General features: G+C 33.9%; 1 protein-coding gene across 5 annotated transcripts; it reads left to right on the top strand.

The window, feature by feature from the left end:
* The first annotated feature begins 7636 nt into the window (after window positions 1-7636).
* LOC129321225 (telomere repeat-binding factor 2) lies at window positions 7637-12450 on the top strand. Of its 5 annotated transcripts, XM_054966919.1 has the most exons (9): window positions 7637-7803; window positions 7921-8011; window positions 8241-8313; window positions 8872-9203; window positions 9361-9575; window positions 10342-10426; window positions 10895-10978; window positions 11234-11583; window positions 12229-12450. In XM_054966919.1, coding segments are annotated over exons 4-9 (885 nt in total). In that variant the 5' UTR covers window positions 7637-7803; window positions 7921-8011; window positions 8241-8313; window positions 8872-9053; the 3' UTR covers window positions 12230-12450. The 5 variants fall into 5 exon arrangements, with proteins under 5 accessions (XP_054822894.1, XP_054822897.1, XP_054822898.1 ...); XM_054966922.1 differs by lacking the exon at window positions 7921-8011; XM_054966923.1 differs by lacking the exon at window positions 8241-8313.
* Window positions 12451-13198: the final 748 nt, after the last annotated feature.

The raw sequence follows: 13198 nt of genomic DNA, 5'->3' as shown, positions 1-13198 counted from the left end.
AAAATATTTACAATAAATATTTAGATATTTATAAAGAATTTTTTAAATTTTATCTTGAGATATTCATGCTAGAGATGTCTAGATTGTTCTAGAATTATCTTGTACATTCTAGCTATCTCAAAAGGTTGATCAAGAGTTTTCTAGAGGATTCTATAATATTTTGAACTATCTTAACTTCTTGAAAAATTGCAAATTGTGACATCCTTCCTCACTTAATTTCACGACACCTTCGTCGTGCCTTCCTCCTTATAGCATTGAATAAAATGAATTCCTACAAGAGGTCTTCATGTTTCTAACTTGCTTTGTAGTCATCTTGTCCTTTCACTTGACTAAATACTCAATATAATTAGGAACTTTTCTCTTTCTGATCACCCTATCAGTGAGGATCTCTATTTCCTTATCTTACTTAATGACAATTGTTGTTGATGCTCTCTTGGAGATATCTCGAGATGGATTTTTTTCATCGTATTTCTTCAAGAGACTTACATGAATGACAACATGAATCTTGAACTTAGAAGGGGGTTGTACTTGATACACAACATTTCTCACATGTTTGACGATGGGAAAATGCCCTTCATATCTCCTAACCAAGCCTTTGTGGATTTTGTGCAATGACTTAAATTGATTTGGCAATAACTTTACCATCACCAAGTCACCAGCTTTAAATTTAATAGGACGTCGTTTCTTGTCCACCTATTTCTTCATTTTTTAGGAGGCTTTATCCAATTCTTGCTGTTCCTTAGCAAATTTGTATGCAGCTAGATTGTCTCCCTTATATGATGTTGCAAGTACAGTAGGAGTTAGAGGTTTTGCCTAGTAATTATCGCAAAAGGGCTCTTACCTGTCAACTCACTTCGTTTCAAGTCGTAAGATAATTAAGCCACATCAAGCAACATGGCCCAATCCCATTGGTGTTTACTTACATAATGTCAAAGGTAAAGCTCTAACAAAGTGTTAATTCACTTTGTATGTCCGTCACTTTGAGGATGAAAGCTTGTTAAGAAGTTCAAGTCTGTCCCTAAGAGTTTGAACAATTTCCCTATAGAATTTCCCAATGAATTGGGGATCTCGATTACTAACAATGCTTCGAGGAATTCCTTATATGTAAAATCTTACTCCACTAAACATAATAAATCAATATAATTCATAGTAATCAAAGACTTAACTCAAAAAGGTGATTGCCAAGCTTTAGTTTAGATTCAAGGGATCTCAAGTTTTCTAAATAAAAATGAGTTTAAATCAATCAAAGTCCTTTATATCAGAGTAAAAATAAGTTACGACAATATGAAATACCTTAGAGGAGTGAAAGAAATCAAAAACAAGTGAAAAATGACTCTTATAATGTGTACAGAGCAGCATGCCACGGCATGTTGCTCTCTATGTCATGCGCCACGGCTTAGGCGTCATGCGCTGTAGTGTGTTGCATGAAAATTCAACTGATTCTGCTATTATTTGACAATATAATTGGGGAACTTTGACCATGCTTCAATTTTTCATCTGATATTCAAATGACATGATCTAGATATCTACGAAATTTTCTTACATGAAACTAGCTAATGACATGGGTTTCACGTTCAAAACAAGTCACACCAGGAAGTTAGACACTCAAACGTATTTTAATCGCTTTTCACAACTCTTATTCAAAATAGGTGTCCAAAAACCCTCAACATGTGCCAAAAGCCTTTTCTAACACCTAGACTATATCCATTAGACTCAACACTACTAATACAACATGTCACACACATTGAAATCATAATATAACAGAAATTCACTCTTCAACTCCTTTTTACCAAAAATAAAGGGGGAGGCAAATTGGTATTTATTTATACCTAAATCAATCAAAGCATGTTCAAATCATTATTTTTACACTTGCACTAGTATTTTGTCCTTATAAACATATATATCTCAACATGTACAAATACTTAGGACCCAAAATACAAATCTAACATTTTCCACAACAAAATAGTGCAAGTGTAATGGCATACAATTTAAAATTGGCATTTATATACTATTATACAAAATAAATCTAAACCAGAGGCATACAATAGGAATATGCTAATTCATAGCCTCTTGATCCTTCTCCCTCTCTGTACTAGAACTAGAGCCTAAAAAGTGTTAAATGAAAGGGGTGAATTTAGCCACTCAGTAACCAAGATTAAACCTACCTATACAATTATATATTAATTATAAATCAAATACATTCATAAGAAACTAAATAAGTAAAACATGCTCACACATATCATAACTTGTCATCATTTATTTAATAACTTACTTATCTCACATATATTAGGTACATTGTCACCATATTCTCATATATGTAACCATGACCTATTATTCTCGCGAGTTGCACAACTTAACTCATGTGACACGTCATATATTTACTTAGGCAATGATCATCCAACTTTATACCCTCCTTTTTTTCTTAGATTGAAACGAAGGGCTATAACACTAATTAGGGCTCCATCCATGTGACTGGACTATCCAAACTCACCAATCGTGAGATGCGACCTAGCCAAAGATCAAATGACTCACTCTCAGACCACAGCTTTTCTTATTTTTGAATCTTTGAGGTATCTCATACCTTAAGCTATTCTGCTCATTGAACCGCTGGGGATAACTAGGTTTTAGTCTCTCAACAAACTATGGGATAGTTCCTCAATAAACTGTGGGATAAGGCTATACCTCTGTGTACTGGAGGGCAGCCTAAATACTATATGAATTTTTTTCTCTACTCCTAATCCTTAGGCAAACTCCTACCAAATGATCATGCCTTATGTGATACTCAAACATTTTCACATTTTCATTCTCATTTACTCATTATCACAATAATCACGTTGAGCTCACGACCGTGTGCTACCCAAGTATGTATTCTCATCATTTTTTCAACATTATTCTCACTTATATCAAATTCACTTCTCATTAACACATAATTACCTTTACACAATATCACATTTATTTTTCAAAAGCATAAGCATATACATAGTTCAAAAATCCTCTTAATTTCACATTTTGCATTTCAAGCAAAAAATAGCATTATGCATATTTAAATTTTCATACACTCATTGAAACTAATACATAATTTCACATTGAAAATTAATCCCATGCATGTAACATTCACAAGTCACATTTAACAATCAATTAATATATAACAACCCAAAGTAGAGTTCCTTTAGTTATTTTAAACCTTTAAGAGATTAAAGGTTTACCCCTCAGTATAAGAGCTTTCAAGCTTGAATTCCCAAGCCAAATAGGTAACCAAGAGCTAAAAACTACAATCAATCAAGTTGAATTCTATCAACAATATTAATTCAAGCATTAAACCCTCAATCCTCTACTTTTAAATTGCCCAATGTTCTCTCTACATGAGTTGGAGTCTATTCATTAGGTTCATTATCTATCTATAACATCATATAATTTTATTGAACTGCCACATTGCCATTAATACATTAACAACCATAATAATAGCAAATTTAATGTCCATTTTCAAACATTAACGGAGCCTATCATCTAACAATACTAAAAATTTATTATACTACATTTAGATACTCTAATCTATTATTATTAACTCCATTTGAGTCAATAAATTCGGACCTATAGCCTATATGGATCGAAAATTATTTTTTACAATCAAACCCAAACTATAAACTCATAAATGTGAAAGAAATGAGAAGATTAATGAGTGTGATACCTATCTTGGATGTTTGTAGCCTTCAAAATACTCCCAATGTCCTCTATTAGAAAACCCTAACAGAGCTTAACATGCCTCTTTCAGTTTCTCTTTTCTTTTTCTCTATTTTTGTCTCATTTTCTTGATTAATATTGGTAAAAAATGATCATGTACCACAACGGACGCACAATGCACCGTGGCGCATGGCATAGAGAGGTCCTCCTTTGCATTTGAAGTGTCTGTGTGTCATGACGGATGATCTTCATGCCATAGCGTGTGACATACCAACATCACTCTTTATTTTTCTTTTCCTTTTGATACCTGGGTGGCCCAACTTAATATCGAACCTACAGTTTGGGATAAAATACGATTAAATATGCTTATTAGACCTCCCTGCCACACACCATCTCAAATTACTTAATTATCCTAATTAATTTTAATTAATCAGGGAATTAAAAATAAGGATGTTACACCATAACTTTATGACATGCTTGAAAAACAAGTGTGCCGCTTCATCTACCTTACAATCCACAGGGGCTTGTATTAAGGTGGCATATTTGCTAAATTTATCAATTACCACCATCATGCTACCATACCTTTCGGAGTTAAGGAGAACAATTATGAAATTTGTAACATCTTAAAAATTTACCCCCTAATAATAATAATAATCCTAATGGAGAGTAATCAAGTAGAATTTACATGGTGTGTGGTTAAAGGAGACTAATAAATGTTTTTAATTAGGATTTCATATATAAATTGGGTTTAAAGTGAAATTAGGTCACTTAGGTATCAAAAAGTGAAGAAAAATAAGTAGAAAAGCCTCAATGCCACATGCACGCATCGCAGCACACACAAGCCAAAACCACGAATATCCCTCTTTGTACCACATGCTGTGGAGCACAGTGTGAATTTTGCAAAAAAAGGGATTGAACCTAATGAGAAATCAAAAGAGATAGAAAATGAAAATGAGGAGAACGAAGAAAGCTCTGCTAAGGCACAATTTTGGGGAGGATTGGGGAAGGTTTGAAGCTCCTACTCACCTAAGTAAGGTTTTTAAACCCCTTTCCTTCATTCCTCTTCCATTTTCTCAAAGATTTAAGTTATGATTTGAATGGGGATGATGATTTTCAATCCATACAAGTTATGAGTCCAAACCTATTGACTCAAATGAAGTTAATGGAATTTAAATTTAAGATTTATGAGTTTACAAGTTTAAGCAGTTGGAAGGGCATTAATGCTTGAAAATGTAGAATAAATAAGGGAGTTGGAGTTTGTTGGGAACCATTAATGATGGTTTGAGAGTTTAATGGGAGATAAAGAGAGCTAATAAACCCAATGGGTAGGCTTAAATGTAAGAAATATGGGTATTGGATATTTTAGACATGAAAAATGAGAGCTAAAAATGTATTGTAACAATGTTAATTGAGGTTGGACCTGATTAATTGTAAAGTAATCATCTGAGCGCCACATTTGGCTTGGGAAGCAAGTTTAGAAGCTAATTATCGAGGGATAAATATTTGACCTCTCAAAAGTTTAAGGTAACTAGAAAAACTCTATTTTGAATAGTTATTTATTAATTGTGTTGTAACATGAAATGTGTTTATTTGCATGTACAATTGTGATTTGTGAATGTGTAAACATCTTAGGAAATATGAGTGAGTATATTTTCTTTGATTGAACAGAAATGCAAAGATGAATTTGAAATGAATTCCAAATTTATAATGTAGTATTAAAATGAGTAGTTGACGATTGATATGATAAATTTGATTTGTGATTAAGTATATTGGGATAAATATAATTGTGTTAAGATTGAAAATGATAAATATATGTGATATATGCAAAAATGAGATTGATGCTCACTTGAATAGCATGTTGTCGTATGGTTAAGTCATCTAATCAAAGAGTGAAATTTTTATTAAATTAAAAATTCAAATAAAATAAAATCAAAGAATATATCCAAGGTAAGATTAATAATTAAAGAGTATCCTAGAAATTCTAATTCCCTTTTATACTTTGCGATTTCATTTCTTCTGGTTATCGCATTTCAATTTAACTTTAAAATCAATACTCTAATTTAGATTATGTATCCGTCAATTACAAAATCTGTGATTTAACTGTACTATGATGTCTCAAGAAAGTTCCGATCAAATTATGCATAAATCTTAAAAGATTACCTAAGACTCTTGAATATATGTCCATCTTAAGCGCAAATTAAATTAATTCCAATCTTAGGTTTCTTAATATAAACAATTTAGTTGAGATTCCCTCTGTCAAAGGGAAATTTCAAGATTCACTCACATACTAAAGTTGGTTATTCAATAGTATTAGAATAAAATAAATCATATTAAGTATTAAAGCGTTCATCAAAACTAATAACTAAAAAAAAATCTACCTATAGAATATTAAAAGTTCATAGAATTCCTAAAAATAAAAGAAAAATAGCCACTCATAACCCTAAATATGTAAAATAATTCAAATTAAATGTAGAGATTAAAAAGCATAGAAAAATAAAAGAATGCCATAATATCTATTCAAGAATCGCTCATTTATCTTCTGAATTTTCAAGAATACCTCTTAAATTAAATTTTATTTTATGCTTTAGAATTACCTTCTCAATTTTAAATATATGCATTCCCTTAGAAATATGCAAGAGCTTTATTTATAACGCTTTTGCACTCTTTTTACGTCTAATTTCACTCTTATCTAATTTGATGAGATATTGTTTAATTTCACATTTGAATTTTAAATGAGCTTCTCCCATGTGTTTTTCCTCACGTTCGTGTGCAGTGGCACACCTCCTCTACATGTCCTCGTGTGGTCAAATGACAAATGTCTATGAGCTCCTCCATGCGAGGGCAAACGTCATGCCTCACCATGTTCGCACGTGATTGAGCTTCGAGAGGGTGGCTTTCTTCATGCTGGCTACTTTGTCCATGGGTAAAGAGAATTGCTTCTCTACTTGTCTGTAAGTGGACAACTCTTTCGGACCTATTTCTTGGGCTTTAATTTGGTGCTTTGTATTTTTGACCTTATATATGTTCTTTTTCCTTATTTTTCTTAAAAATGCCTAAAAATAACTGAGTGACGTATTATGTTCAAATTTTTATCAATCTACACATTAATGAGTAGATAAAAGAGCAGAAAATATATATTAATTTAAGTAAAATGCCTACTCATCGCCAAACAATTCTTTTATTTTTCAAAAGCAAATAAAATCAATCACAAGTTGAAAAGTCAAACAAAATAAGGATATATAATTAAAGGGAACTAAAAAAGATTATGGGTAAAAATAAATTAGGTTCTTATCAAGCAACCCATAAACCTGACTCGGTTGTAACTTGGCCTATGTAGTTGAGTTTCTTTAGTTAAATAGGTTTGTTTTTAAGGCATTTTTGGCTAAATAAACCCGAACTTGCATTTTTATTTAATTTTTATATATATTATATTTTATTTATATATTAAAAATATTTAATTTATATTATTATATTTTAATTTATATTCTTCTATTTGAATGATTTTGCCTTGTTAACAATTTAAATAGGCTTAAAGTCTAGTTAAGGTTCTTTAAAACATATTTCTTGAACTTTTTTAAAGTACTATTTAAAAAGAAAAAAATTTAGGCTCAAGCCAGATTTATAACGAGCTTGAGCTTGAGCTTAAAAAGACATGAACATAAACTTAGGTTTTAAATTTTTTGTTACAAACTCAAGTTTATTTAAACAAGATCCAACCTGTTCTCATCCCTAAAGACAGCAATTCTATTTTATTTTATTTTTTGAAAAAAAAAACGGCAATTCTGCCCCCATATTCTCTCTGAATAATGCGACCCAAAAATAATCCCAAGAAGTAATTTTAGCATTTGAAGTATTTTTGAGAAAGCAAGGGGCACTTTGCCAATTCCGAAATATTGGTTGCTTAATTTTCTTCTTCTTTTTCCCTTGGATGATTAAAAGCATAGCTTTAAACATCACTAAACTGAATAAAACGCCCATTTTTCTCGGTCGATGAGTTTTTTTATTTTTATTTTTATTTTCTTTCTTCTCCAGTTCTTCGCAGAACTTTGGATTGGTTCGATTTGCCAGCCTATATACTACAACCTCTTCCGATTTTCGTCGGCTTTGCGATGCTTTGATGCGGTACGCCTATTTCATCGATTGCTTCTTTGTGTTTCGCTCATCGCTTCTGGAAGAAAATTGCGCATTTTGCTATATATCAAATTGCAAACCACTATTAGTCTGCTATTGTTATTGTAGGTGATACTAGCTTAATCATATGCATTCGGTGCTTATTCGCTACAATCGTTTCGCTCAAATTTTGTCGATTGTATCTGTATGAGGCTAGGAGGTAAAAGGAAGTTTATTTTTGTTGGCGTTATGTTTTCGTTTAATGCAAATTGCAACGACTCACTGAATTCCAAACTGAGAAAATTAAGTCCTTCCTATTTGCAACTAGGAATGTTGCATAATACTCAGATTATTGGTGGCAATTGTTGTGAATCGTGGTTAGCTTTCGAACTTTTTGTATCAGAAGCTAAAATAGGTAGGATAACTTTTTCCGTGTGTTTTTGGTACAGTTTGTTGCAATCATAAAGCCAAATTGCATAGGCATTGCAATGAAGTGCTGATATATTACTCTTAACCAGAAAGGTTGGTTGTTTTACTTGGAGCTTTTGAAGTTGATCTTTCGATGAACATTATGATTATTTGGGAACAAGGAGGAGGGACAGAAAGTAAGGGAAATGAAATCGAGGAAGTAGCTATCATTTTTATCTTCTGTTGCTTGGATGGCATATAAATGAGGGAAACGAAAATCAAAAGAAAATTTAAATTATATTCAGGCATAGCTGATATTCGTGGATATGGTATTATAAAAAGGTTAATTATGTGTGTAGAATTTTAAAACAATATGTTCTGATTCTCTCATTTTCATTTCTTCCATATTCTCTCTTGATTCCCATATTACCTCGTGTAACATTCACCACTAATTTTCTGTCCTCACAAAATCATTCTTTTCACTGTTGCGCTTCCTTTGCAAAGTGTTGTTGTATAGTGGATCAGATTGAAGTGAATTTAGAAACTATGTCTGGCTGATGTTTCTGCACTGGGTATTTCTGGGATGGGCTGTGTTTTTATTTATTTTTTGAACCATAAAATTCTTGAAGGATTGACATTTGTTGGCTTTCTTCCTTCTGATTTGGTTTGTAGATTATCAAAATCTTCATATTGGGTTAATCCAAAGCCAGGTATCAAAATCTTCACGTTGGATTAGTCAAAAGGCAGTTCTTGTTTGTGGATAAACATGCAGAAGTCAGAACTCAACTTCCCACCCTTCCTATAGAATAGAAGAAAATTTTGGACTGTTTTAGAAGGGTTTTGAACTGCTTTTAATGGGGGCTCCAAAGCAAAAATGGACTGCTGAAGAAGAAGCGGCACTGAAAGCTGGAGTAATGAAACATGGGGCAGGAAAGTGGCGCACAATACTTACAGACCCAGAGTTCAGTGCTATTTTGCGCATGCGTTCAAATGTAGATCTGAAGGTATGTCAAGAGCTTAGCTTGTTGGGGTCAGTATGACAGCACAGAAATTATTATGTCCACTTAGGAATGTAGAATTAACTTTCCAAATGACCATATTTCTGTTGTAAAGTTTGCAAGGTTATGATGGATCTTGATATATATTCTGAGTTTTGAGCAGGATAAATGGAGGAATATAAATGTGACTGCAATATGGGGATCCAGACAGAAGGCAAAACTTGCACTTAAAAGGAACCTACCAGCCCCCAAAAATGATAACAACCATATGGCCCTGAGTACTGCAGTTCAACATGGTGAAGAAGTTCTTGATACTAAGCCTCTAGCAGTCGCTGGTGGAATGTCACAGTCTGCTAATCCAAAAGAACAAATATCTAGGTTATATTATTTCCTGTTAATATTTATGGCATTCATTATCTAAAGAAAGAAAGGATAATAATGTTAGTGGTTGGCTGGTTTGCCATTCTGCTTTTCTAGCATATGGACCAACATTATAAATCTGTCAATGATACTTCTCTTTCAAGTGATTAGTTCTGAACCTAATTGCAATCTAAATTTGTGATTTTTTGTACCATGGGGTTTCAACGTTCCAATTAATCCATGATTTACTTTGCTCTAAGCATGGAAAAGATGCATGAAAAGAGATTGTTATATAAGCTATGTAGGGAAAAGTGAAGGGGAAAAAATGGAAAGCAAGAAAACTTCATGCTACTTTCATGGTTGGTCATTGCCTCGAAGTGGATTCTGTGGACTTGTACATTTTTTTCCTCTTTATATTCGGATTTGTGCTAATTTCTACATGTTGACCTGGTATCTTTGCATTACTTTATACATTAGCAAAGATCTTTTTTTGGTGGTTGATGGAGGGAGTCTCACTTGATGACAACAAAGACCAATGAGTTTTTGTGGTGATTTGGTTCAATGTGGAAATAATTTTTGCTTGCTTGCCTGTGATCCTCAGTGTGGATATGTATAAATATTGCAAAAATGTTGCCATATCAGGGAAAGCACACTCCGTGATTGTGATTGCTTTTAGTGTTTTTGTCATAAATATTCCATCCACGTCACAAGATACAACTACATAGAATATTTTGCATAACATAACTGTTAATCAGGTAACAATACTCTTTTTAAATTATGACAGGTTGGATAATCTTATATTAGAGGCTATTATCAATTTGAAGGAGCCAAAGGGTACTGACAGGGCTGCTATTGCTGCTTACATAGAGGTATCTAGACTTCACATGTTCTGCTGATGATTTAGAATCTAAACACCTCAATATAGAAATAAATGGTGATCAAGAGGCTATGTTTGTAAACTAGAAATGCAAGACAGATTACTTGAAATCCTGCTTTAGCAGACATCTTCATTATCAAGTTCTTCTTAATTCATGAATTGGTTGTTATTTGTGACATCTAGAAATAGACATTAAATATCTTTGATTGAACAAGCCTCAACATTTGCTTTTTCTTCACGTTTTCTGAACTGATGATCTTTCACTGTAACACTGATCACAAATCATGGCGTCAGTTGAACCAACCATTATTTTTTTATGCTTTATTTTGTCTATCTCATCAGGTAGCATGGTTTTACTTGTAGTTTTGGTGGACACTGAGCTGGAATCTGTTATTTGTTTGGGTGCATATGCATGCATTGTCTCTTTGAAAGCGGTTTTTATCATTTTTTATCTTTACAGGAGCATTACTGTTCTCCACCGAACCTCAGAAAGTTATTGTCAACAAAACTGAAGCATATGGTGGCTAGTGGCAAATTGACTAAGGTATTTTTTTCTGTCAGTTAATGCTATAGTTGATCATTTGGATACCATTTTTTTGAGAAGTATCCCAAGTAGTAGAGTCCTTGCCCACAAACCTGTAACGCATGAACATTCATCTGAATGATGGTTGGGGCCTTGGAGATCATACTGAAAACTTGTCAATCATGACTTATATTCGTCATGAGACGTTTGGTGTTGCTTATTATTACTATTATATGTATTCAATTGGTTGATATTTTGTATAAGTTATGATGACAGGTAAAACACAAGTACAGGATCGCTCAAAGTTCTGCAATCTCTGAGAAAAGAAGATACTCTAATTTGTTACTCCTGGAAGGGAGGCCCAAAGATTCTCCAAAAGCGGAGAAGACCAATGTCAACATCCTTTCAAAATCCCAGATTGACGCAGAGCTATCAAAAATGAAGGGCGTGACAGCCCAAGAAGCTGCAGCAGCAGCTGCAAAGGCAGTTGCTGAAGCAGAAGCTGCAATTGCTGAGGCAGAGGCAGCAGCTAGGGAGGCAGAGGCAGCAGAAGCTGAAGCTGAGGCCGCACAAGTGTTTGCAAAAGCAGCAATGAAAGCACTAAAATGCAGAACACTGCAAATTTGGTAGCTTCCTAACTTAGAATCCCAAGTTAAAGATGCCTCGAGATGTGTTTTTTTAGATTTCTCGTATAGTTCTTTACCTTTTTAGAACGCTTTATCTTATGTTAACTACTCAAATAATGTGGTACTGGTGCTCTTCCCTCTCCGGCTAGCCACTGCTCTGAAACTTAGTACTGAAGTTTTAAGTGGTAAATATTGTAGACTTTTCTAATGAGTTTTTTAGTTTCGCTTCACTTCTAGGAGTTTGGCCGGTAGATGGGCAAAGATCATACAGCAAACAACTTTTTTTAATGCGTTTTTTATGGTTACATCATAAGGGCTTTAACACTGCAAACTATTTTTAATTTCCCATCTTTTACCCCAGCTCATCTATGAAACACTGGTAATGTCTGCTTTGCTGCTCCATTCTATAGTTTCCCAAAGTCCATCTAATTGCTCCTGAATTACAGGCTGCATAAAATTCTCGTCTTCTTTACTAGTTCATTTCCAATGCCATTCAGCATTAATCCCCAATTTTTTAGGTAGATGCCCCAGCATTCTGTGTATGGAGTTTTTCATATTTGAATTCTTCATGACATCTTTAACTGGTGATGTCGTATTCCATTTTTTTTTTTCTAATCTTGTTTGATGGTTTAAAATACTTCGCAGATGGTGTGAACTTCAGGCAGCATCGTCACCAGCTTTCCTCTATTACGTCTCCTGCCTGTATTCAGTGACTGTACATTTTATTACAAAATACGGGCTTGTAAATTCGCAATATGCGGGATTGATGGGTGAAACATTTTGTTAGACTTTTGAGGTCGTTATAAACGTTAGTTTGCGCCCTTTTACTTGTGGCTAATGGAAGAGTTCAAGGTAACGAGCACAAAACTGTATTGGAATGGAAAAGGTGTCGTCATTTTGTGTGCCAGAGCCGGAGCATGCCTGCTTGAGTGCAACGTGATGAGTTTAACATCGATTAATGGACTCGTTATAGTCTCCAATCGTGCAGAGAACAAGTTTTTTGGATAATATAATTCACAGAATGACCTCAGAACTAAACTTTGGCAAGAAAACCGTTGAGTTTGCGAACCATTTTTTTTAGTGAAGTAATCAATCATATTATATAAAAAAGTGAGCGCATAAAACAGTTAACACGCGCAAGAGACCAACTGACCCAAACGTTCTTCAGAAAATGCACAAAGACATCAGGCATAACTACTAAACCACCCAAACAAAATGCCGGACCAAATACTGCACCAGGATGAGGGGTGCAAAGACACAACAATCAACTCCCAATGGCATGAGAAGAACCGTGGATAAACACCAAGGTAAAGAGATATGCTTAAGAGCCGAGTCCAAAGAGGGCAAAGACCAGCATCTGCCGAACAATAGCTAGATTGAAATGGAGCATTGCAATTGTAGATAATTTACTCCAAAAATAACACATGCACAATTAAAAGCTGCCTGCAACATTCCCATACTCCCCAATCCATGCTCCTAATGAATGCACCATTGTCTTTTTTTTTTCAACTAGAAAAGTGCATTACGTTACAATGAGACTATGTCATTTGGCAAATTCCTTTCATCATCCGTCACCTCCTGGGAGTGAAGTGGGAGTTGATCAAAGATACCAAAA

Source organism: Prosopis cineraria, unplaced genomic scaffold (assembly GCF_029017545.1).
Source record: "Prosopis cineraria cultivar Desert tree isolate PC_DT_omini unplaced genomic scaffold, ASM2901754v1 PC10, whole genome shotgun sequence".
Taxonomy (NCBI): Eukaryota; Viridiplantae; Streptophyta; class Magnoliopsida; order Fabales; family Fabaceae; genus Prosopis; species Prosopis cineraria.
The sequence above is the reverse complement of the archived record's forward strand: the minus strand, read 5'-3'. Positions and strand labels throughout refer to the sequence as shown.

What these genes read in the sequence shown, in the direction of transcription:
- LOC129321225 (XM_054966920.1), top strand. Translation starts at nt 9,054, where the DNA reads ATGGGGGCTCCAAAGCAAAAATGGACTGCTGAAGAAGAAGCGGCACTG. An exon ending in CTATTGCTGCTTACATAGAG is followed by an intron (nt 10,427 to 10,894) that starts GTATCTAGACTT and finishes TTATCTTTACAG; the next exon opens with GAGCATTACTGTTCTCCACC. An exon ending in CTAGTGGCAAATTGACTAAG is followed by an intron (nt 10,979 to 11,233) that starts GTATTTTTTTCT and finishes TTATGATGACAG; the next exon opens with GTAAAACACAAGTACAGGAT.